The sequence below is a fragment of the Chelonoidis abingdonii genome, chromosome 3, assembly GCF_003597395.2.
Source record: "Chelonoidis abingdonii isolate Lonesome George chromosome 3, CheloAbing_2.0, whole genome shotgun sequence".
NCBI classification, from domain to species: domain Eukaryota; kingdom Metazoa; phylum Chordata; order Testudines; family Testudinidae; genus Chelonoidis; species Chelonoidis abingdonii.
The window spans coordinates 7,348-33,121 of NC_133771.1; the positions used below are offsets into that span (position 1 = coordinate 7,348).

The following is a 25,774-nucleotide window of genomic DNA, read 5'->3' on the forward strand; positions in this document are numbered from 1 at the left end:
GGTCATAGTGGATCACAAGCTAAATATGAGTCAACAGTGAAACACTGTTGCAAAAAAAGCAAACATCATTCTGGGATGTAGTAGCAGGAGTATTGTAAACAAGACACAAGAAGTTATTCTTCTGCTCTACGCTACACTGATTAGCCCTCAACTGGAGTATTGTGCCCAGTTCTGGGTGCCACATTTCAGGAAAGATGTGGACAAATTGGAGAAAGTCCAGAGAAGAGCAACAAAAATGATTAAAGGTCTAGAAAACATGACCTGTGAAGGAAGATTGAAAAAAATGGGTTTCTTTAGTCTGGAGAAGACAAGATTGAGAGAGGACATGATAACGGTTTTCAAATACATAAAACGTTGTTACAAGAAGGAGGGAGAAAAATTGTTCTTCCTAACCTCGGAGGATAGGACAAGAAGCAACAAGCTTAAATTGCAGCAAGGGCGGTTTGGGTTGGATATTAGGAAAAACTTCCTGTCAGTGTGGTTAAGCACGGGAATAAATTGCCTAGGGAGGTTGTAGAATCTCCATCATTGAGGATTTTTAAGAGCAGGTTGGACAAACACTTGTCAGGGATGGTCTAATCTAGATAATACTTAGTCCTGCCTTGAGTGCAGAGGTCTGGACTAGATGACCTTTTGAGGTCCCTTCCAGTTCTATGATTCTAACAGGCTTTGCCGACAGTTGGAAACTGGAATTTAAACTCCAAATGATCTCACTGCATTTGAGATCCATTCAAATTCCCCTTCCAGGTCTGTGACACATTCATCTCAGCCCTAAATTACTGTTTTGGGATCAAAGAAAACAAAGTGTGATCCCCAAGCTGAGGGTTGAGCACCCCAAATCATATGACACATTAAGTAGCAGAGATGTAGATGATAAATTCTATATGGCTCTAACAAAGGAAATATTGCTGGGCTAATTCGGAAGGTCGGACTCCCTCTAACTCACCACCTCTTCAAGTATCAAAGAGGGTGAAAAAACACTTTTCCCCCTCATCCCTGCTCGTTTTTATTATATTTAAATATATTTAAAATGAAAAAAATGGAACAAAACCCAACTGCTTTTCAGCACAGACCAGTGCAATGTGAGAACAACGGGGAATGAGACAATTTGTCCCTAGTGGGAAGCCTGGTGACTAACAATCGCTTTGCAGTGGGAGGAAAAGTATAAACATGATGTTCTTAATTTGGTTAGACTAGGAGAAGTGACGGAGGTTGCGTCAGATGGTGAGGAAATTTACTACATAACCCTGACCACTGTACATGGGCTATTTTCTTTACTGAAAAAATAGCTGTGGTTTTACATCAGGATCACTAACTTAATCTAGCTAACTCCATGGAAAACCTAGTGGAGTCAAGGCGCAGGTAGATTTAACCTCCACGTACCTGGCAGAGGTCACTCCTGGTTCCCACACCTGGGGCTGATGGACATTCATGTTGGAGGGACACACACTTTCATGATACAGTACAAAGAAATTGATGAAAAATACTGTGGGATTCACCAGGGCCAGATTTCCAATTAGGCACAGTAGGAGTATGCCTAGGCACACCAGCATTCTAGGGGCGCCTTATCTCTCTAAAACCATGTGCAACATGAAGGTCAACTGTAGGCAGGGTGGGCACTGAAGATGCTGAGCCTAGGAGTGTGTAAGGTGTAAATCCAGCCCTGGAATTCACTCCAAGAAATGGTGAGCTGCAAAAGGGAAAAGCAGACAACTCAGCTGGGGCAACTGAGATATCACGATGTCAAAAATGCTGCCTTAAAGCTCACTATGTGGGAATTAGCAAAAGGAAAACAAAAAACTTTCCTCAGCCATAGACAAGGATTTTAAAGTGTTTATCTCCCTTGCAGATTCTCTAAGGATAAAAAAGGGCTGAGTTCTGATAGAAAAATTTCCCACACTTACAGATACTCTGATGTGTAATAAAGTTTGAGCTCCGAGAAAAGGTTTTCCTGCACTCACAGCATCCATATGGTCACTCTTGAGTGTGGCTTCTCCGATGTCTACTAAGGTGTGAGTTCCGAGCGAAGGTTTTCCCGCACTCACAGCATTCATAGGGTTTCTCCCCTGTGTGGATTCTCCTGTGTGTAATAAGGTTTGAGCTCCAAGCAAAGGTTTTCCCACACTCACAGCATTCATAGGGTTTCTCCCCTGTGTGGATCCTCTGATGTTCAGTAAGGGTTGAGCACTGAGGGAAGGTTTTCCCACACTCACAGCATTCATAGGGTTTCTCCCCTGTGTGGATTCTCTGATGTCTTATAAGGTCTGCAGACAGAGTGAAGGTTTTCCTGCACTCACAGCATTCATAGGGTTTCTCCCCTCTGTGGATCCTCTGATGTGTAACAAGGGTGGAGCGCCAAGCAAAGGTTTTCCCACACTCACGGCATTCATAGGGTTTCTCCCCTGTGTGAATCCTCTGATGTTCAACAAGGGTTGAGGGCTTAGTGAAGGTTTTCTGGCACTCACAGCATTCAAAGGGTTTCTCCCCTGTGTGGATTCTCTGATGTTTAATAAGGGTTGAGCTATTAGTGAAGGTTTTCCCACATTCACAGCAGAGTTTCTCTTCTGTGTGGATCCTCTGATGTCTAGTAAGGTTTGAGTTCCAAGCAAAGGTTTTCCCGCACTCACAGCATACATAGGGTTTCTCCTCTGAGTGGCTCCTCTGATGTGTAATAAGGTTTGAGCTTTGAGCAAAGGTTTTCCCACACTGACAGCATTTATAAGGTTTCTCCCCTGTGTGGATTCTCTGATGATTAATAAAGACAGAGCTCCGAGTGAAGGTTTTCCCACACTCGCAGCATTTGTAGGGTTTCTCCCCTCTGTGGCTCCTCTGATGTTTAATAAAGTGTGAACTTTGAGTGAAGATTTTCCCACACTCACAGCATTCATAGGACCTCTCTCCTGTGTGGATTCTCTGATGATTAATAAAGACAGAGCTCCGAGTGAAGGTTTTCCCACACTCGCAGCATTTGTAGGGTTTCTCCCCTCTGTGGCTCCTCTGATGTTTAATAAAGTGTGAACTTTGAGTGAAGATTTTCCCACACTCACAGCATTCATAGGAGCTCTGTCCTGCATGGAGTCTCAGATGTCTAATAAGGCTTGAGCGCCTACTGAGCTTTTTCCCACACTCAATGCATGTGTTATTTCTCTCTTTCATCAGGATTTTCTGCTGGGCCATGGTTTCCTTGAGGCCTTTGTGAGTTCCCCGATAATTAACTGATTTACCAACTTTCTGCCTTGGCTGGTTTCCCTGCCACTTCTCTGGCATGTACTGACTCTCACAGGCTTTTCCCTGCTCACAGCTCCTGGACACATTCCCCTTGCATCTTTGCAATAACACCCCATGTGATTCCACGTGCTCATCATCTTCCTGATGAGGATTCTGCTCCATGGTCTCACTCACCATCCCATTACCTGCTGGGATAGAGAAAGAAAAACTGCAGAAACAGGAATAGAAAAGGGGAGAACAAACCAAGAGAACAGCTGGAGAAGGAAAAAAAAATTAGGGACTGAATTTCCCTGAACTCTTCCCCAAAGGGGCAAGAGGAGGTGATCAATTCTGCATCCAGATCTCATCCAAACACTTAGGGGGAAGGGAGCTACTGCCAGGAATTAGGATGTGTAGGAAGCCATGAACATTATCTGCCCTGAGGATATGACATCTACTGGGGCCAATCTTGAACTCAGAGAGCTCACAAGGTCTTTGTTGGTAATCCCAGCAGTTTCCTTCAGGAAATGACAGATTCTGAGTTGATTTAATGAACCTTCACCTGTGCAGCTGCCTCTCAGGATCTCTCTTTCCTCTGAGCCCTGGAGATCTGGAGCCCACGGCTCTTCCCCTCGTTCCAGCTGGGAGATGATATCAGGTTTGGAGACTAGAAAACCTGCTCAGGAAAAGAAGAAAAGTGAGATCAGGTGAATTTATGGGACATTTGTCACACACACAAAAAGTTTTTTTTAACTCCAGCCCATTTTAAAGCAGTAGAATCCTGGGGCCAGCTCTCCAGGTGCTCAAAGGTGCAAGACATTCTTCTCATGAGGGATTTAACTGTCCCCATGTGTACTGGGAACACACACAGCCAGACACTGATGATCAAAGGGGCTCCTAAAACTCAGAGAAGGCAATTCCATGTCCCAGCAAGTGAAGACTCCGGCCAAAGAAGAAGTTCACCTGGAACTGCTTCTTACTGACAGAGAGAGGGCCAGACACTGCAGGAGAGGGAAAGGCATGAGGCCTGACAGCTGAGGGGGGACACTCAGAGATGAGGAAGGGCACAGAAAGGCAGCTAGCCCTGATAATCACTGTGACCCCCATAATTCTTCCTCTAATTGCTCTCACCCTTCCCCACCTCCTGGGACCTGAGGACCAACCACTCCTTGTGTTCTCTCCTTCCCTCCCATTGCCCACAACCCTCCTTGCTACCAGTCCTCCCAAATTCTCTGATATAGTACCTAGCTATAAAAAAGGGAATAAGGACAGCCCAGGGAATTATAGACCAGTCAGTTTAATTTTGGTAACTAGAAAGAAAATGGACCAAATAATAAAAAAAATCAGTTTCTAAGCATCTTGAAGAAAACAAGGTGAGAAGTAACTGTCAACATGGATTTGCCAAGAAGAAATCACATCAAACCAACCTAATATCCCTCTTTGACACGATAACAAGTAGAGCCCTGCGTGGATACAAAAAGGTGCATCCACATCTGATCCTGTGGACTGGACATCCACAGACACAAAGCGTATACCCGTGGATTTGCAGGGCTCTAGCAACAAGCCTTTTGGCTGTGGGGGAGCAGTAGATGTGATATAACTTGACTTTCTGACACTGTCTCACGTGACCTTCTCTTAAGCAAACTAGGGAAATATAGACTAGACAAGCCTACAATAAGATGGGTGCACAACTGGTTGAAAAACCATAGTCAGAGAGTAGATGTCAATGGTTCACAGCCAAGGTGGAAGGGCATATCGAGTGGGGTCCCTCAGATCTCTCTTGGGTCCAGTTCTATTCAGCCGTTTTAATCCAGCCCTCAAGCTCCTGGTTTGGCGCTCCCGCCAGGGAGCTGGGTCGGGGGCCACTCCACGCAGCTCCCGAAGCAGCAGCATGGCCCCCTCCAGCACTGCAGCTGGGGAGCAGGGTCTGTGATGGGTTGGGTCACAGAAACTCCCTCAAGACCGTCACTAGATGTGCTGGGATACCACTGAGAGCCAGTGGCAAAGCCAGGTTCTACCAGCAGGGGGAGCAAACAAAAAAGGTGTCGAAGCAGTGGAAAAAAGAAAAGAAAAGAAAAATCCAAGTCTTGCCACCGAAGACCCAGAGCAGCTGAAGGACCTGCTGCCAAATTGCTGCCATGGACCCAAAGTGGCTGAAGGACCCACCTTCAAATTGCCGCCAAAGACCCGGAGCAGCTGGGGTGAGTATAAAAATTAAAAAGGTGCCATTTTTGGGGAATGTGCTAAGTGGGGAGCAGCCGCTCCCCCCCCAACTACACTACTGCTGAGAGCAAACCCCATTGCCAGAGAAGGCTTCCCTCCACTCCCATCTTGCTGCATTAGACACTCCAGTCAGCTGATAGCACAAACCAAGAGGTTGGGCCACGCCCCTCCACAGTGCACAGAAACTAAGATTCACTTAGCCCAGGGGTTTCTCAGTTAACAGAGACTTTCCCAGTACCAGTATTCAATCTTTCTGGGTGCCTAAACCTCAAATGTATCCGTTTTACTCTGTATAAAGTTTATACAAGGTAAACTCATAAATTGTCTGCCCTCTGTAACACTGATAGAGATATACACAGCAGTCCGCACTCCCCCCCCCCGGTATTAATACATACTCTGGGTTAATTAATAAGCAAAAGTGATTTTATTAAGTAGAAAGAGTAGGATTTAAGTGGTTCCAAGTAATAACAGACAGAACAAAGTAAGTTACCAAGTAAAATAGAACAAAACACACAAGTCTAAGCCTAATACAGTAGAAAACTGAATATAGGTAAATCTCATCCTCAGAGATGTCCCAATAAGCTTCTTTCACAGACTAGACTCCTTCCTAGTCTAGGCCCAATCCTTTTCAGACCAATTTTGTAGTTTATGGCCTCGGTCCAGCAATCAGTCACACCCCGTAGTTACTGTCCTTTGTTCCAGTTTCTTTCAGGTGTCTCTTTGGGGTGGAGAGGCCACCTCTTGAGCAAAGTGAAGATAAAATGGAGAGGCTTCCAGGGCCTTTTATAGTCTCTAATTTGGGCAGAAAACCCTTTTTCTTCTATGCAAAATCACAGCAACAAGATGGAGTTTGTAGCCACCTGGGCAAGTCACATGTCCATGAATGATTCAGCTTTTTGCAGGCCAATGCCACTGTTTACATGTTAGTTTGAACGTTCCCAGAAAAGCTCAGATGTGGATGTGGTGTCTCCCAAAGTGCTTTGTCAGTTAAGTGTTTCTTGATTGTGCACTTAGAAGTCTTTTCTCAAGAAGCTGACCAAATGCTTCACTGATGCTACTTAGAATCAAACACACAGAGATACAAGTACTTAGCCAATATTCATAACTTCAAATACAAAAACGATACATACAGACAGACAGCATAATCATAGCCAGCAAATTACAACCTTTCCAGACACTTTACTTGACCTCCTTTGTACAAGATTGATGCAACTATAGGACCTTGGTTGCTACAATGATCTATACCAGTGGTTCCCAAACTTGTTCCGCCGCTTGTGCACGGAAAGCCCCTGGTGGGCCAGGCCGGTTTGTGTACCTGCTGCATCCGCAGGTTCGGCACGATCGTGCTCCAGTGGCTGCAGTTGGCCACGGGACCGCGATCGCCAAACCTGCAGACACAGCAGTACACAAACCGTCCCGCCCGCCAGGGGCTCCCTGCACAAGCAGCGGAACAAGTTTGGGAACCACTGATCTAGACGGTCATAGTTCATGTCAGTAATGTCACACCCTCCTCCTAACCTACTGCCAGATACTTGGACACTATCCATGGCAGAGGCGTACTTGTAAAATCCCTGTTGTCTCTGTTACACACCCTCCAGTACTTTAAACCCTATGATGTCACTTGCAGTGTTCTAGCAAGTTTAGGGTTCCTGTCCCTGAGCCGGAAACATAGACTCATACGTCAGAAGGGACCAATATGATCATCTAGTCTGACTCCTGCACAAGCAGGCCACAAACCTACCCATACAATTTATACAACCCTAACCATGACTGAGTATTGAAATCTCAATTGTGATTTGAAGACCTCAAGCTGCGAGAAATCCACCAGCAAGCGACCCATGCCCACGCTGCAGAGGAAGGCGAAAACCTCCAGGGCCTCTGCCAATCCGCCCTGGAGAAAATTCCTTCCGACCCACAATATGGCGATCAGCTAAACCCTGACATGTGGGCAAGACTCACCAGCCAGCACCCAAGAAAAGAATTCTCTGCAGTAACTCAGTTCCCATCCCATCCAACATCCCCTCACAGACCATTGAGCAGACTTATCTGCTGATAATCCAAGATCAATTGCCCAAATTAAACTATCCCATCATAACATCCCCTCCATATACTTATCAAGCTTAGTCTATTGCTAACAGACTGCAGATAGTAATATCTGTTAAAGTACAGGTGTCTTGGCATTTAGCCACCAATGCCATGAGGTAGTGTGCCTCAGTTTCCCCTTCCACACAACAGCGTAGGCCTGTTATGCTTTTGCTGCTGTGCCTCACTTCCAGCCTGTTTACAGGTATAAGCTGAAGAGCAACATGCTTGTGGGACTGTTTTGTCACCATCCTTATCATGTACAAAAGTTTTTTCCACAAATCAGGTATGTTACACATCTTTAAAGGGTTTAACTATTAGTATTAACTCCTTTGTCTTGACCCCCTAGATTAAGTAGCAAAGATACAAGATTAACAGCAAATCTATGGTGGACAGGCTCTGTTCACACAATTTAGCTTGTTTAGTGTCTATTGCATTTCCCAGTTCTTCTGTGTACCATGGTAGAGGTTTAGACACAGAGTCTCCTGTCTCTTTGGAGGAGGCTCTAAATTCAGGCATGTGTTTGAGGATTTGGCAAGGAAAGGGTGCACTGCAACCATGCCTGCCCTTGGCTCCTCCCTCTGGAATTCCTTTGGGTTTGACCCCACCCCCTCGTGAAGCTTCCCAAATGCACAGTTGTTCTTCCCCCAGCTTTGATTAGACAGTGTTCTCTTTCACAATGGTAGCACAAACAACATTTTTTAATGGAGTGTTTTGGATTGGTAAGATACCCTCAGTCACCCCACTCTTTGTTCCCAACAGGTCAGCTGGGTGTACTCTCCCCTCCAGGAGATCTGACCCCCTGTCTTCCTTCAAAACCCGATCCATAGGTGAGGGGGTCCGGCATTTTAGATGCAGATTCTTCACCCTCCTCCTGGGGAAAAGCCTCCCTACAAAAGGTGGGCAGACCCTCCTGTCCTCCCTCACCTTCCGTCTGGACTTCCCTCTCTGGGCTCCCCTCTGAGGCAGACACTCCTGTGTCCCCCCCAAAGTAGAGTGACCACTGTCACGATTTTTAGCAGTTTGTCCCGCATCCTGATCGAAGTACAGTTGGGACGCCATTTGTCCCGATATTTTGTTTCGGACTTTTTGTTGCTGTTATTGTTACACTTACCCATCCGGTCGGTCCCTCAGTCACTGATGGTCTTCGGTGGCATTTCGGCAGTGGGTGCTTCTGTCTTTGGCGGCAAGACTTATTACCCTCTGCCAAAATGCTGCCAAAGACCCTCAGTGACTGAAGGACCCTCCACCGAATTGCCACCAAAGACCCGGACGGGTGAGTCCTGACATTTTACAGTTAGCATCTGGTCACCCTACCCAAAAGGGAAGGTGATGCTGGTCCAGCTGTGTGTTCACAGCTACCAGTTCTGATAGATCCTTCACTGGCCAGCAAAATCCACCCCCCCCCCCCTTTCACTTAGGTTGGGCTTGCTTCCAGCTAGAGTCCTTGGCGTCTGTTCCCACCACAGCAGTCCACCAGGACCTCTACTTCCATCTCCGGGATACATGTCTCTGTGCACCCCAGGGCTGCAACTTTCTGGCAGTCAGCAGCTGGGAAGGCCTCCCTGTTACAAGGCGGAACATTCCCCTCCCCCAGGCTGATGATCACAGGACAGGAGCTGGCTCTATCCAGCCCTTCCTGCAGGGACCTGCCTTGAGCCCTGGGGCTATGGGGAACTGCTTTCAACTGCTCCTGCCCCCAAAGCTGCATTTTTCACTGCTACAGAGGAATTAAAAAGACACTCGCCCATTCCCCCTGCAGCACATGTGACTTCACCCTCCACCATGGGGATTTTAGCACAAGATTCCTTCTTGCTGCTAACAAACCCTAGGACACGTTCTTTGACATCAAAGAAATAATTTCCCAGTAGAAACGGTGCAAAATTGTGTGCCACTGCTGCAACAGTCAGCTCAGCATGCAAATCATCAGTTTCCATGTGTACCTTAGCTAAAGGTGCAAGGACTTTGTAACCTCCCACCAATTCTAATTCTGCCATTTTCCCTGGCAACAAATCCTTCTCCTGGATCAGGTTCCTCCTGACCACAGAAATTTCTGCACCAGTGTCTCTCCATCCTTGGAGTACTTTGTCAATACATTTAACAGCATGCATGTACTCACTGCTTGGTTGTGTAGAAGCAATCTTTACAAATCCTGTGTGGAAAGAGGCAGCAGCCTGGGATACCCCTGTGCTCTGAGAGCTTCATGTGTTACCTACTGCCTGTTTCCATTCAGCCAAGGACATTTATTTCTCAGGTGTTCAGTGGATTGACAATGATAGCACCTTTTGGGCTCCTCTGCACGTACAGGAGATTTGGGATGAGTAACAGGGGAATGGGGAGGTGAATGCCCAGCCTCCATTTTTCCCAGGGATAAAACAGTGATTCTACTTTCCGCCAAGCCTGTATCCCTCTGCCACAGGTTTATGTTTAATTACAGCTTATGAATGCTCATAAGAGTCTGCAAACTCAGCTAATTCCCCCACTGCATTCACCTTTTTTGTCCCATAAATATTGTTTTACATCATCACTGCACATATTCAGGAATTGTTCCCGCATAACCAAATCACACATTTCTTCCAAGCTTGTAATGCCTTTTCCTCTCACTCACTTGTCGAACAAGTCTCTCACTTCATTTATATAGGCCACATTACTCAATCTAGATTCCCTCTTAAGACTCCTGAATTTAACCTTGTAGGTTTCAGGTGTAATCTGAAACTGTTTCAAAACCAGTTCCTTAAATTTACCACAATTTGAAGCATCAAGTGCCATCTTATTGAATATGTCCAGAGCTCTCCCAGTCAACTTTGCTACCAACGTGGTCATCTTTTGATCTTCAGGAATTGCATGGAGGGTGCACAGTCTCTCAAAGGTGATGAAATATTCAGCAATATCACTGGATTCAACATACTGTGGGCATAATTGTTCCCATTTATTGATTTTTGGGAAAGTGGTTTTGGCTGCTGAAGGGTTTTGTCTCTTCCATTCCATTCCAGTCAGTTCATGCTTCTGGGTCTCAATCTGGGCTTGTATTTCTCTTTTAACTCTAAGGCTAGCTGCCTCTCCCTTTCCTTCTCCTCCTGGGCAGCTTTCTGTTCCTCAATCTGTCTTTTAATTCCATGGCTTTTTTGTGAGCAGCTTCCTCCCTGGCTGCTTCTGCGAGCCTCATTTGAAACTTGCGGTCCTTTGCCTTCTCTTCTGCTTCCAGTCTGGCCAGCTCTACTTTTGTGGCTGCCTCACTGTAGTCATTTTCCTGCTTTCTTGTGCTTATTTCCCTCACCCAAAATAAACAAACAGAAAATAACAAACCAGTAACCATTTTATCTGTTCTCCAGCCACCACACCCAAAACTCACTTAAAATCACTATTAGGGTCTCAAAGCAACCAGCTGTGCATAGATCCTGCTCGACTATGCCACTGTGATGGGTTGGGTCACAGAAACTCCCTCAAGACTGTCACTAGATGTGCTGGAATACCACTGAGAGCAAACCCCCCTGCCAGAGAAGGCTTCCCTCCACTCCCATCTTGCTGAGTTGCACATTCCAGTCAGCTACAGCACAGACCAAGAGGTTGGGCCACGCCCCCATGCAGTGCACAGAAACTAAGATTCACTTACCCCAGTGGGGTGGTGGGGAGGACTTTCCCAGCACCAAGTATTCAGTCTTTCTGGGAGCCCAAACCCCAAATGAATCTGTTTTACTCTGTATAAAGCTTATACAGGGTAAACCTCATACATTGTCCACCTTCTATAGCACTGATAGATATGCACAGCAGTTTGCTCCCCCAGGTATTAATTACTGAGTTAATTAATAAGCAAAAGTGATTTTATTAAGTATACAGAATGGGATTTAAGTGGCTCCAAGTAATAACAATCAGAACAAAGTAAGTTACCAAGCAAAATAAAACAAAAACACACAAGTCTAAGCCTAATACATAGGACACTGAAAACAGGTAAATCTCACCCTCAGAGATGTCCCAATAAACTTCTCCTACAGACTAGTTTTCTTCTTAGTCTGGGCCCAGTCCTTTTCAGATCAAAGTTGTAGTTTATGGCCTGGGTCCAGCAATCACTCACACCCCCGTAGTTACTGTCCTTTGTTCCAGTTTCTTTCAAGCATCTCTTTGAGGTGGAGAGGCCACCTCTTGAGCCAAGTGAAGACAAAATGGAGAGGCTTCTAGGGCCTTTTATAGTCTCTCTCTTGTGGGTGGAAACCCCTTTGTTCTTCTGTGCAAAATCACAGCAACAAGATGGAGTTTGTAGCCACATGTCCATGAATGATTCTGCTTTTTGCAGGCCAACGTCATTGTTTACATTTTACATTGTTTAGTTTGAACATTCCCAGGAAAGCTCAGATGTGGATGTGACGTCTCCCAAAGTGTGTTGTCAGTTAAGTGTTTCTTGAGGGGCCACTTGATCAGAATAGTCCTTTCTCAAGCAGCTGACCAAAGGCTTCACTGATGCTACTTCAGAATCAAACACAATGAGATACAAGTACATAAGCAATATTCATAACTTCAAATACAAAAATGATACACTTACGGACAGCATAATCATAACCAGCAAATTACAACCTTTCCATAGACACCTTCTTTGACCTCATTTGTGCAAGATTTGGTGCAACTATAGGATCTTGTTTGCTACAATGATCTATACGGTCACAGTTCATGTCAATAACATCACAGGGATGGGGGCTGCTCCACGCAGCTCCTGAAAGCAGCAGCATGGGCCCCTCTGGCACTCCAGCTGGGAAGCAGGGTCATGGGCCATGCCACACGGCTCCCGGAAGCAGTTGTATGGCTCCCCGACCCCCCGTTCCTATGCACAGGGGCCTCCACTCTGCATGCTGCCCCCGCCCCAAATGCTGCCCCTGCAGCTCCCATTGGCCAGGAACTGCAGAGGTAGTGTTCCCCGGAGCCTGCACCCCTGAGCTTCTCCCTGCACCCCAATCCTCTGCCCCAGCCCTGATCCCCCTCCTGCTCTCTGAACTCCTCGATCCCAGCCCAGAACACCCTCCTACACCGCAAACCCCTCATCAGCAGCCCTACCCCCCGAGCCTTCACCCCCAGCCACAGCCTGCACCCCGTCCTGCACCCCAACCTCCTGCCCCAGCCCTAATCCCCCTCCCTCCGAACCCCTTGATCGCAGCCCAAAGCACCTTCCTAAACACCAAACTCCTCATTCCCAGCTCTACACTAGAGCCCGCAACCCTAGCCGGAGCCCTCACTCCACCCTTCACCTCCCACTCCCTGCCTCAGCCTGGAGCCCCCTCCCACACCCTGAACTCATTTCTGGACCCACCCCAGAGCCCACACCCCCAACCAGAGCCCTCACCTCCTCCCATATCCCAAATCTAATTTTGTGAGCATTCATGGCCCACCATGCAATTTCTATTCCCAGATGTGGCCCTCTGGCCAAAAAGTTTGCCCATCCTGGCATAGGGAATATACTTATAAAGTTTTCAGACAACACCAAGATGGGAAGAGGCTGTAAGCGCGTTGAAGGATAGCATTAGAATTCAAAATGAGCCTGGCAAACTTGAAAAATAGTCTGAAATAGACAGCATGAAATGCAATAAGGACAAATGCAAAGTACTACACATAGGAAGGAATAATCAGTTTCACAAATACAAAATGGGAAAGGACTGTCTAAGGAGGAGTACTGCTGAAAAGGATCTGAGGGTTGGAGTGGATCACAAACTAAACAGGATTCAACAATTTAATACTGTTGCAAAAAAAGCAAACATCATTCTGGCATGTATAAGCAGGATGCGGTAAGCAAGATGCAAGAAGTCATTCTTTCACTCTACTCAGCACTGATAAAGCCTCAACTGGAATATTGCATCCTGTTCTGGGCACCACACTTTGGGAAAGATGTGGACATATTGGAGAATGTCCAGAGGAAAGCAAATCAAAAATGATTAAAGGTCCAGAAAACATGACCACTGAGGAAAGATGGAGAAAATTTGTTTCTCAGTCAGATTTGTTTAGTCTGGAGAAGAGAAAACTGAGGGGGGACATAAGTCAGCAAGTACATGAAAGGTTGTTAGAAAGAGGAGGGTGCTAAATTGTTCTCTTTATCCACTGAGGAAAGCACAAGAAATAATGAGCTTGAATTGCAGCAAGGAAGATTTAGGTTAGACATTAATAAAAACTTTCAGACTGTCAGGGTAGTTAAGCACTGGAATAAATTACCTAGGATGGTTGTGGAAACTCCATCACTGGAGGCTTTTAAGAACAAGTTGGAAAAAAACACCAGTAGGAGGTGGTCTAGATAATACTTAGTACTTACTTAGGAAGGTGAAATGGTTTTATAGGCTCTCAGATGACTCTAGCCTTTATACAGGCTCTCCTAGCTTAGGGTTAGGGGAGCAAGCCTTTCAGCCACTGATGCTCGTGCTAGCACATTAACAATAGCTGTGTAGATATTGCAACTCAGGCCTGAGCTCAGGCTCCCAAGCCCACCCTGGCTTGTCAGACCAAGCTCCAGCCCAATGTGAAACATCTACACAATTATATATAGCCTTCCAGCACAAGTCTGGGGACCCAGGCTGGGATGATCTCTCTCAAAGGCAATGTAGACAAACCCATATTCTGCTACTTCCTAGGCTTTGCTTTTTGCAAGCGTGATCCCCACGCTCCACCACTCTTGAGACAGGCCGTTCTGGAGGTAACACCCCTTTGTGTCATGATGGCACTTCAGTGAGTCCCAATGATTTCAGACTCCTCATAAACACTGTCTCTTTTGGGGTGCTGCAGCCAGTAGGTATTTGCAGCAACACAATAGAGCTTTTTCAGAACAAGACCGCATTGCTTAGGCAACTGGAACACAGAGTTTACAGATCCCTTGGTCACTCTGAGAAAGCAAAACCGAACTCTACATTCATTTTGGCAGAGTAATCTGCCTGGCTTTTCCAAAGCCTTCTCGATTTCATCTCTCCCTCTCTCTGTCTCCTAGTCTCAGTCCTTTTCCCTTGGATAGTAGCTCATTTCAGTGCTGAGTGTTGTAGGTAGTGTCAATAAAGGTGCACAAGGGTGTGTTCCTGACACGAGGGTTGTCAGCTGTTTGGTGACATACATGCTCGTTGTCTCCAGGCCTCAGTGAGGCATAAGTGAAGGTAGTGCCTCAGAAGGAATCCTCACTGCAAAGGTAAAGGGGTGGTGACATTATGAAAGTCAGAGACGGACTGTGTGCAGTAGGCTCAGTGTTTGAGTGCAGGCCAGGGATAGGTAGCTTCTGTTCCCAAAGTGTTCTATAGTGGGGAGAGTAGAGTGCTAGTATGTGTGTCACTGGCCTGATGTGGTGTTGCTAAAACAGAACAGAGTTGAGGCTGAGTTGTGGGGTGTTGTGAGCCTTAACGCTTCATTTCTCCTTCTAATAACCGTGTGTCACAGAGTCCCTGGGTGATGCTCTGGAACTGCTCCTCACAAAGCCAGGCAGGACTTTGGGCAGCCTCCCCTCCCTTGGAGCAGACTGTTTTCAGGGCAAGAAGCTCACACGTCTTCACCTCCTGGGTCTCTCCTTGGAACATTCAGCATCCCCTGCCCCTCCGTAGCTTCCCACAGCGAGTCTGCCCCAGCGGGGTCCTGGGGAAGCCACAGGGTCCTGCACCCCCACTTTGCAGTCAGACATGACTCTCAGCCAGCCAGTAAAACAGAGGTTTATTAGATGACAGGAACACGGTCTAAAACAGAGCTTGTAGGTACAGCGAACGGGACTCCTCGTCCCGGTCCATCCGGGGGGGCATGAGCCAGACCCCCACGTCTGCACTTCACTCCTCGTCCCCAGTCAGCTCCAGACTCCAACCCCTCCAGCCCCTCTTCCTCTGCTTAGTTCCTTTCCCGGGCCAGGAGGTCAACTGATCCCTTTGTCTCCAACACCTTCAGTTGGCACCTCTGAGGAGGAGGGGCCCAGGCCATCAGTTGCTAGGAGACAGTGTCAGGCATTTAGGTGCACTGGCCCTTTGCTCTGGTGCAATTATACAGCCTTATTCCACCACCTAGATAATTATGAACTGCCTAGCGGACACTGAGGCACCAACACAGTACTCAGAGAAAACATTAAGAACATTCCCAGTTTGTCACATCGAGGGGACAGGATTTCTTACCCAACAAGGTCACATTCTCATAATTCTCCTGCATGATGTCTCTGTAGAGGGCTCTCTGAGCAGGGTCCAGCAGAGCCCACTCTTCCTTGGTGAAATACACAGCCACCTGCTCGAAGGTCACCGGCCCCTGAAAGAAGAAGTGCCCCACACTCAGTACCTGCTGCCCAGTGACAACCCCATTGTTCACAGGAGAGGAGAGCCAATCACATGGAAGCAATGGAGGCAGGCAGCAGAGTCCCACCTCACCGCATCAGAGCAGCCAGGAAGCATCAAGGTGAGGGGAAAAAGAGAGAGCAGCCCTCACCCATTCTAGCAGACAGAGATGGCAGGGGTCTTCACATTCATCACTCACCTACTAGCCAAAGGCTGTTTCAGGAGATGGAGCTTCCAGCAGGGCCCAGAGACAATTCCCGGGTGGCAATCTCAACACCCTCCCCATTGCCAGCAGCCAGATGAGAGGGGCTTCCCTCGTGGGTAAACCCCTTCATATCTTATAGCATCCTCTAGCTAATAGGTTCAGGCTCCAGCACTTGGAGTTTCCCCAACCCAGTCCGGGGCTGTTTCCTGTTCCACAAGTTAGGGAACTTCCACAACCCCCCTGGCTCTGTTGCTAGGATCCAGGCCCTACAGTAAATAAATCCCAGCAGGTTTGTCACACCCTGTCCCCCTCCCCTTCTCCACACTCTGTATTTCCTGCCCTCTTCTCCCTCCAGACCACCACCTCCTCCAGAAGTGCCCACCTCCTATGTATTTACTGCCCTTTTCCCACCAACAGGAACCCACCAGCAACTACCTGATAATCCCTACCTGCACTGGCTCCACGGCATCCATTTCCCTTCCCTGTCCTCCAAAAGGATGGGATGTTACACTGCAGCCTGTCAGGGCAATTGGGGACATGTCAGAACAGTAACGTCACATCACAATTCCCCCTGGCTCTTTCCCCACAGACTGATGTTCTAGACTCTGTCACGCAAATAACACAATTAATAATAACACAATTCAATTAAAAACACAATTCAAAACACAATTAGTAATGGGAGGAGGGGACTTTAACTACCCAGGCACCTGTTAGAAAAGGAATTCAACCAAACACACAGTGTCCAATAAATTTTTGAAATGTGTTGGGGACACCTGTTTGCTTCAGAAGATGGAAGTAGTAACCAGGGGGACAGGCATTTTAGGGTTGATTCTGACTAACAGGTAGGAGTTAGTTAGGAAATTGAGGGTGGAAAGCAATATGGATGAAAGTGTTCGTGAAATGATGATTTCATGATTCTAAGAGAAGGAAAACGTTAGAGCAGAAAAATAAGGACAATGGATTAAAATTCAAAATGATTTAGACAAACTGGAGAAATGGTATGAGGTAAATAGGATGAAATTCAATAAGGACAAATGGAAAGTCCTCCACTTAGGAAGGAACAATCAGTTGCACACATGCAAAATGGGAAATGACTGCCTAGGACGGAGTACTGTAGAAAAGATCTGGGGGTCAAAGTGTTTATATTGTTCCAGCAGATTTTTCTTAGACAAATAGGTCCACTGTGGCTTTTCCAGATTACTGCAATTAATATAGATCCATTATTTCTTTTCCACGATTTTTCAAATCTTCTCTGCAACACAGCTGCAATTATTTGAAGATAATCCTGCAAATCAGGTAGGGTCTTAATTAATATTAACCAAGAGGAGGAAGAAACAGAAACCACAATAGGGAAAGAACAAGTTAAAAAAATATTTAGATAAATTAGATGTATTAAAGTCAGTGAGATCTGACAAAATTCATCTTAGAGTACTCAAGGTATTAGCTGATGCAAACTCGGAACCATTCACAATTATCTTTGAGAACTCCTGACAGACAGTGAGGTCCCAGAAGACTGGAAAAGGGCAGACATAGTACCTATCTTTAAAAAGGGGAACAAAGAAGCCTAGAGAATAAAGGCCAGTCAAGCCTCATGTAGGTATCTGGAATAAACAAATTATTAAACAATTAATTTCTAAGCTTCTAGACTCAGAAGATAGTAAGATGATAAGTTATAGCCAGCATGGATTTTCAAAAACATATCATGCCAAGTCAGTCTAATTTTCTGCTTTCATGGGGTACTGGGCTTATGGATATGGGGGACATCGTAGACAGGACATATCTTGATTTTAGTCAGGCTTTTGAGATAGGCCTCCATGTTATTCTCATAGCGAACTAGGGAAATGTGGTGTACATTAAAGTACTATAAAATGGGTGCAAATTTTGTTGAAAGGCTGAACTCAAATAGTAATCATTAATGGTTCACTGTCCAACTGGGAGGATGTATATAAGGCAGTCTACAGGGGCCAGTTCAGGATCTGATACTGTTCAATATTTTCAGTTATTACTTGGATAACAGACTGGAGATCATGCCTTCTAAATATGCAGATAACACAAGATGTGAGGGGTTGCAAGCATGTTGGAGGACAGGATTAGAATTTATAGAATATCAGGGTTGGAAGGGACCTCAGGAGGTCATCTAGTCCAACCCCCTGCTCAAAGCAGGACCAATTCCCAACTAAATCATCCCAGCCAAGGCTTAGTTGAAAGCAGCTATCAAATCCCCCCTCATTCTTCTCTTCTGCAGACTAAACAATCCCAGTTCCCTCAGCCTCTCCTCATAAGTCATGTGCTCCAGCCCCCTAATCATTTTTGTTGCCCTCCGCTGGACTCTTTCCAATTTTTCCACATCCTTCTTGTAGTGTGGGGCCCAAAACTGGACACAGTACTCCAGATGAGGCCTCACCAATGTCGAATAGAGGGGAATGATCACATCCCTCGATCTGCTGGCAATGCCCCTACTTATACAGCCCAAAATGCCGTTAGCCTCTTGGCAACAAGGCACACTGTTGACTCATATCCAGCTTCTCATCCACTGTAACCCCTAGGTCCTTTTCTGCAGAACTGCTGCCTAGCCATTCGGTCCCTAGTCTGTAGCAGTGCATGGATTCTTCCATCCTAAGTGCAGGACTCTGCACTTGTCCTTGTTGAACCTCATCAGATTTCTTTTGGCCCAATCCTCTAATTTGTCTAGGTCCCTCTGTATCCTATCCCTACCCTCCAGCGTATCTACCACTCCTCCCAGTTTAGTGTCATCTGCAAACTTGCTGAGAGTGCAGTCCATGCCATCCTCCAGATCATTAATGAAGATATTGAACAAAACCGGCCCCAGGACCAACCCTTGGGGCACTCCACTTGATAACCGGCTGCCAACTAGACATGGAGCCATTGATCACTACCCGTTGAGCCCAACGAATCTAGCCAGCTTTCTATCCACCTTATAGTCCATTCATCCAGCCCATACTTCTTTAACTTGCTGGCAAGAATACTGTGGGAGACCGTATCAAAAGCTTTGCTAAAGTCAAGGAATAACACATCCACTGCTTTCCCCCTCATCCACAGAGCCAGTTATCTCCTCATAGAAGGCAATTAGGTTAGTCAGGCATGACTTGCCCTTTGAATGAATCCATGCGCTGACTGTTCCTGATCACTTTCCTCTCCTCTAAGTGCTTCAGAATTGATTCCTTGAGGACCTGCTCCATGATTTTTCCAGGGACTGAGGTGAGGCTGACTGGCCTGTAGTTCCCCGGATCCTCCTCCTTCCCTTTTTTAAAGATGGGCACTACAGTAGCCTTTTTCCAGTTATCCTGGACCTCCCCTATTTGCCATGAGTTTTCAAAGATAATGGCCAACGGCTCTGCAATCACATCCGCCAACTCCTTTAGCATCCTCGGATGCTGCACATCCAGCCCCATGGAATTGTGCTTGTCCAGTTTTCCTAAATAGTCCCGAACCACTTCTTTCTCCACAGAGGGCTGGCCACCTTCTCCCCATACTGTGCTGCCCAGTGCAGCAATCTGGGAGCTGACCTTGTTTCTGAAGACAGAGGCAAAAAAAATCATTGAGTACATTAGCTTTTTCTACATCCTCTACATTCAATATAACATTTACAAACTGCAGAAGTGGGCTTAATGAAAAGATTAAATTCAATAAAGACAAGTGCAAAGTACTAGACTCAGGGAAGGAAAGTCAAATGCACAACTGAAAAGTGGGGAATAAATGGCTAGGGGGTAGTACTACTGAAAATGACCAGGGGTTATAGTGAATCACAAACTGAAGCTGAGTGAATTATGTGATTCAATTGTGAAAAAAACTAATTAAGCACTGGACTAGATTAGCAGGAGTGGTAGTGGAATCCCCATCATTGGTGGCTTTTAAGAACAGGTTGGACAAACATCTCAGTGCTGGGAGTTCGACTAGAGGACCTCTCAAGGTCCATTCCAGCACTACATTTCCACAATTCTATGCTGGGGAAATGTTTGGTCACTTTATTATAGCACTGACCCAGCCCTTCCCATCAGAACTAAACCACTGAGTCATTTTGAAACTCTCCCAGTAACAAACTCTGGGAACCAAATGGGAGAGAAGAGCAGAACAAAAGGAGTGTGTGACGGTGCCATCTGTAGTAAGAGGAGGCCCTGAGATATAAACCTTGGTATCAGAGGCCTGGTATGAGGCCTAAGGCCTGAACTAAAGTAATTGTCAAGACTTTGCTAACATAAAGCAAAGTTAAGCTGTGAGCCAGAGGCAGGTCCTGCTCACAGAAGCTGGCAAGGAAAGAGCTGATGCTGCAAAAAGAGACATACCTAAAAGGTACTGGACACCAGATATCAGAACATTCGCATACTTGTACATTCCACACAGATAACAAGGAACAAGCCGACCTATCCCAATGACAGGGCCAAAAGGGTAATATGATGGATAGAGTTATTTTGTTCAAACCAAGTTGTACAAGGTGAGAGGCAGCACCTTACTGCACAGAGGGGTTGTACCTTGCTATGTAGAAGGGCTACACCTCAGTATGTCAGGAGCGATGTGTAACTTGTTTGTACCTGTGTATAACAATGCATCCCTGGGGCAGTGTCTTGTCCAGCCTAGTTTCAGTTGTGGTGCCCTGCTCTGTTCTGTGTTGATATCAATCGGCTGCATGCGTGTGTTTCCTTTGTGGCCTGTCCCAGCTCTGCGCAGGTAGCTGACACAGCAGATCCCAAGAGAACCCTCAATGACCACAGAGTCTAGTAAGGTACGAGGCACTTCGGCCAGGTTTATTGTCAAACGAAGCACAATGATAGTTCCATCTAGATTTTACTCTACAGGACATTACTATGAGTATGTGCCCCCTGGCAATGGACTCAGCTCAGTTAGTGGCGGGACTTTCCACTGCCCCCTGGTCTGATCACAGACACCAGCCTGGCTGAGACCAGACCCTGACCCAATATCGTGTGTTTAGCCCCCCACATTGATGCAGTGACCCCTGGTGGCTAGGTGGGTCAGTCCCCTGTGTGTGTCCCCTGTGTGTATCCCCCAGCTTCCCCCCCTCACACACATTGGGGGGGAGGGAAGGAGGGGGGCAGTGATCCCTGGCATCCACACAGAGAACGAGAGAGAGAGTGTGTGTACGTGCAGTGACCCCTGGTGGCTAAGTGAGGCAGTGCCCTCTGGTTATTCCCTCCCCCACACACTGAGGCAGTGACTCCTGCTGGCCAGCTGGGGCACTACCCTATGTCTAGCGCCATCAATTAGAGCAGTGACCCATACCCCCCTTGGTGGTCAGGTGTGGCAGTGCCCTATTTATATCCCCACCACCATTGCGGCAGTGACCCCTGGTGCCCAGCTAAGACAATGCATGCTATGTGACCTCTGGTGACCAGTTCGGACAGTGGCCTCTGTGAACCCCACTGTCCATCACCACCATTGTGGCAGTGCCCCCTGGTGGCCAGGCAAGGCAGTGCCATTAATGTACCTTACAAATGGGAGCAGGGTCTCTTTGTGGCCATGTGGGGCAATGCCCTTCGTGTAGCTCCCTATTGGAGTAGTGACCTGCTGGTGGCCAGGCAAGGGCGTGCCCTGCATGTATCGCCTGCCATTACTGCAGTGACCCCTGGTGGTCAGGTTGGGTAGTGGCCTGTGTGTACCCCTTTTGGGGCAGTGACCCCTGGTAGCCTGGTGCTAAGATACAGCCACCTAGCAGGACTGGGATGTCTGGTCTTCTGGGCAGAGGATTCCACCCTGTATTTAGCTGTGAGGCTCCGAGTACCTTTCCCAGACCTCAAGAGGAGCGCTGTGTAAGCTGGAAGATGTACTGCCTGCTGCTTGACACCCCTGCACAGTCAGTTTCCGCCCCCTGCGCAGACTCTGCCCACCCTGAACAGCAGCGTTTAATGCCAAGTCAGGGCAGAGTGTGGGCAGCAGCTTCAGTAGATAACCCTGAACCAAAACCATAAAACCATGAAATCCCACTAGAATCTAAATGAACAACAAATAACCCATCAGCATCAACAGTACTATCACCAAAATCTTCCATACTCCATCAAGAATAATCTGTTAACATAAGCCACACAACAGAAATTAAATAACACAACCCATAAATAACCGTATCTAAACCTCCCCAACCCCCAGGATAAGGCTCCGCTGCTAACGCAGATGAATATGCAAAAATAACTAACATCCCACCTAAATAAATCAAAAACAAAACTAAAGGAATAAAAGATCCACTCATCCCAACCAACACTCCATACCCAAAAGCCGCCCCTAAAACCAAACTAAACACTCCGTAATAAGGAGAAGAACTACAAGACACACCAACCATCCAAAAAACAAAGCAAAACCCAAATAAAAACATTAAATACATCATAATTCTTGCCCGTACTTTAACCAAGACTTATGGTCCGAAAAACCATCATTGTATTCAATTACAAAAATATTAATGGCCACAAACTTACGAAAAACCCACCCAATAATTAAAATTATCAACAACTCATTCATTGACTTACCAAGCCCCTCTAACATCTCTGCCTGATGAAACTTCGGATCATTACTAGGCATCTGCCTAATCGTACAAATCATTACTGGAATTTTTCTGGCAATACACTACTCACCAAACACCTCACTAGCGTTCTCATCAGTAGCCCATATCACCCGAGACGTACAGTACGGATGGCTTATCCGAAATATACATGCCAACGGAGCCTCCATCTTCTTCATATGTATCTACCTTCACATCGGTCGAGGACTTTATTACGGCTCTTATCTATACAAAGAAACCTGAAACACAGGAATTATTCTACTATTCCTAGTTATAGCTACTGCATTCGTAGGCTATGTCCTACCATGATGCCAAATATCATTCTGAGGTGCTATTGTCATCACCAACCTACTTTCAGCCATCCCCTATATCGGCAACACCCTGGTACAATGAATCTGAGGGGGCTTCTCAGTAGATAATGCTACCCTAACTCGATTCTTCCCCTTCCACTTCCTACTACCCTTTGCTATCATTGGACTAGCAATCGTACACCTACTCTTCCTCCACGAAACTGGATCAAACAATCCAACAGGATTAAACTCAAACACCGATAAAATTCCCTTCCAACTTCTCCTACAAAGACTTATTAGGACTAATCTTAATACTAACCCTCCTACTAACCCTAGCACTATTCTCCCCAAATCTTAGGAGACCCAGACAATTTCACACCAGCTAACCCTCTATCAACCCCTCCCCACATCAAACCAGAATGATATTTCTTATTCGCCTATGCAATCCTCTGATCCATCCCAAACAAACTAGGGGGCGTACTTGCCCTCTTATTCTCCATTCTAGTGTTATTCCTAATACCAATCCTACACACATCAAAACAACGCTCATCCATATTCCGACCCCTAAACCAAACCCTACTCTAATGTCTAGCAGCTGACCTACTAGTACTCACATGAATTGGGGGCCAACCAGTCGAAGATCCATTCATTACCATTGGCCAAGCAGCCTCTATCTTATACTTCACAATTCTCCTAATCCTTATACCCACAGCGGGGATAATTGAAAACAAAATATTAAACCTAAAATATTCTAGTAGCTTAACTAAAGCATTGGTCTTGTAAACCAAAGACTGAAAACTACAACTTTCCTAGAATAATCAAAAGAGAAAGACTCAAACCTTCATCTCTGGCCCCCAAAGCCGGAATCTTCATTAAACTACCTTTTGACAAACATACCTAACACCTCTGCCCCCGCCCAACAGAGAAATTTCCATATATCCCCCCATGTATTATTTTACATTAATTTATTTACCGCTAGCATATCACCAGTAATATTACTGCTTAATTTTATTAAAAACATTTAGGGTTGAATTAACAAAGAATCTTGTCAATATGAATAATATTTAGGTAATGTTAAATTAATGATCTAAGGACATAAATTTAAGTAATTGTTTTACACCATGGATATGGTTACAGTATTAGGTTATTTCTTGGTTTAACTGATCACGAGAAATAAGCAACCCTTGTAAGTAAGATACTAAATTACCAGTTTCAAGTCCATATAATGATGACGTACATAACTGATCTATTCTGGCCTCTGGTTGTTTTTTCAAGTACATAGCATGAATAAAGTTCATTCGTTTCTCTTTAAAAGGCCTCTGGTTAATGTGTTCTATACATTAAATTTATAACCTGACATACCTTGCTTTTAAATGCATATAGTAGTTCTCTTTTTCTCTTTCTGTCTTCAGGCCCTCATAACTGATACCTGCCAATTAATGAAACTGGACTTACGTTCAAATTGATTGGTCTTACAAAATTTGATATGGTATTATTAGTTTAATGCTTGTAGGACATACATCTTTACAAAAACCTACGACAGTAATCTTCAATCTTAAATAACACACTCTATTTAACCTAAACTCCCCCTCCCCCATTAAAACTAACACTGACCTGAATAGCTGCTTATTTCTCATCAAACCCCTAAATCCGAGAACAACTAAACCGACACAATACTAGTTACGATACGTGTGAAAATAAAAGTATCTACCAACACTAGACAACCCTATAATATATTATCAGCCACTCCCCACTCCCGCTATATATCACAATTTAATTAATAAAAAATTCCCCTCTCACCCCTATGGGTGGTATGTGTCTTCCTCAACCTCGGGTCCTCTACCAGAGGCCTGGGAGTTTGAGGGTTCTGCGCAGTATCTTAGCTGTTCCTAGCACAGCACTCTTCTGGACAGAGAGCTCTGATGTTGTTCCTGGGATCTGTTGGAGCCACACTTTCATCTACCAGCTTTAGGAGTCACAGCCCCGAGTGCTCCTACCACCACTGGACCACTTTGGCCTTCACTTGCCACATTCGCTCTAGTTCCTCTTTCAGGCCCTGGTACTTCTCCAGCTTCTCTATATTCCTTCTTCCTGATGTTGCTGTCACTTGGCACTGCTATATCTATCACCACTGCTGTCTTCTGGTCCTTGTCTATTACCACGACGTCTTGGTTGATTGGCCAGTACCTGCCTGTCCGTCTGGATCTGGAAGTCCCACAGAATCTTAGCCCTGCTATTCTCCACAACCTTCTGTGGAATCTCCCATCTGGTCTTGGGAGGGTCTAGCCCATACGCTGTGCAGATGTTCCTGTACACAATGCCAGCCACTTGGTTGTGCCGTTCAGTGTATGCTGTTCCTGCCTGCATCTTACATCCTGCCACTATGTTGTTGGACTGTCTCTGGGCCTCTCTGCACAGTCTGCACCTTGGGTTCCTCTCTCATGTGGTAGACACCTGCTTCAATGGATCTGTGCTCAGTGGCCTGTTCCTGGTGGCTGTATGATCAGTGCCTCAGTGCTGTCTTTTAATCCAGCCCTTTCCAGCCACTGGTAGGATTTCCCAATGTCAGCCACCTCAGCTATCTGTCGATGGTACATCCCATGCAGGGTCTTGTCTTTGCCATGGCACTTCTGCTTGGTCTTCCTCCATGTCTGCTGCTGCCTCAGGCATTCTCTCAGCAGCTCATCTTTGGGGGCCATCTACTGATGCACTCCTGGATGTTCCGGGTTTCGTCCAGGACAGTGGCTTTGACGCTCACACAGGCCCCGCCCGCCTTCTTTCCAGCTGGTATATACAGTCTCTGGTGTTGGACTTGGGTGGAAACCTCCATGCATTGTGAGGAGCTTCCGGGTCCTCACATCAGCAGCTTCCATGTCCTCCTTTGCCCAGCTCACTTATACCGGCAGGGTATCTGATGACCAGCAGGGCGTATCTGTTGATGGCGTGGATCTTGTTCTTCCCACTGAGCTGGCTCTTCAGGACCCTGTCT

General features: G+C 46.2%; 1 protein-coding gene and 1 long non-coding RNA gene across 3 annotated transcripts; both read right to left on the reverse strand.

Moving 5' to 3' along the window:
* Positions 1-1,601: 1,601 nt before the first annotated feature.
* On the reverse strand, positions 1,602-16,555 carry LOC116828635 (uncharacterized). 2 transcript variants are annotated; one of them, XM_032787015.2, is made up of 5 exons: positions 16,422-16,555; positions 15,615-15,741; positions 3,770-3,883; positions 1,962-3,416; positions 1,602-1,690 (listed from the first exon to the last, which is right to left on the reverse strand). In XM_032787015.2, the coding sequence occupies exons 1-4, from the start codon at positions 16,509-16,511 to the stop codon at positions 1,975-1,977; spliced, it is 1,773 nt and encodes a 590-aa protein (XP_032642906.1). In that variant the 5' UTR covers positions 16,512-16,555; the 3' UTR covers positions 1,602-1,690; positions 1,962-1,974. The 2 variants fall into 2 exon arrangements, 1 of the variants encoding a protein (XP_032642906.1); XR_012655455.1 differs by having other exon boundaries at positions 1,606-1,690; positions 1,905-3,416.
* LOC142046540 (uncharacterized) lies at positions 5,836-12,532 on the reverse strand. The gene is made up of 2 exons (XR_012655460.1): positions 12,082-12,532; positions 5,836-6,596 (listed from the first exon to the last, which is right to left on the reverse strand). It is a non-coding gene; the product is annotated as an uncharacterized LOC142046540 (long non-coding RNA).
* Positions 16,556-25,774: the final 9,219 nt, after the last annotated feature.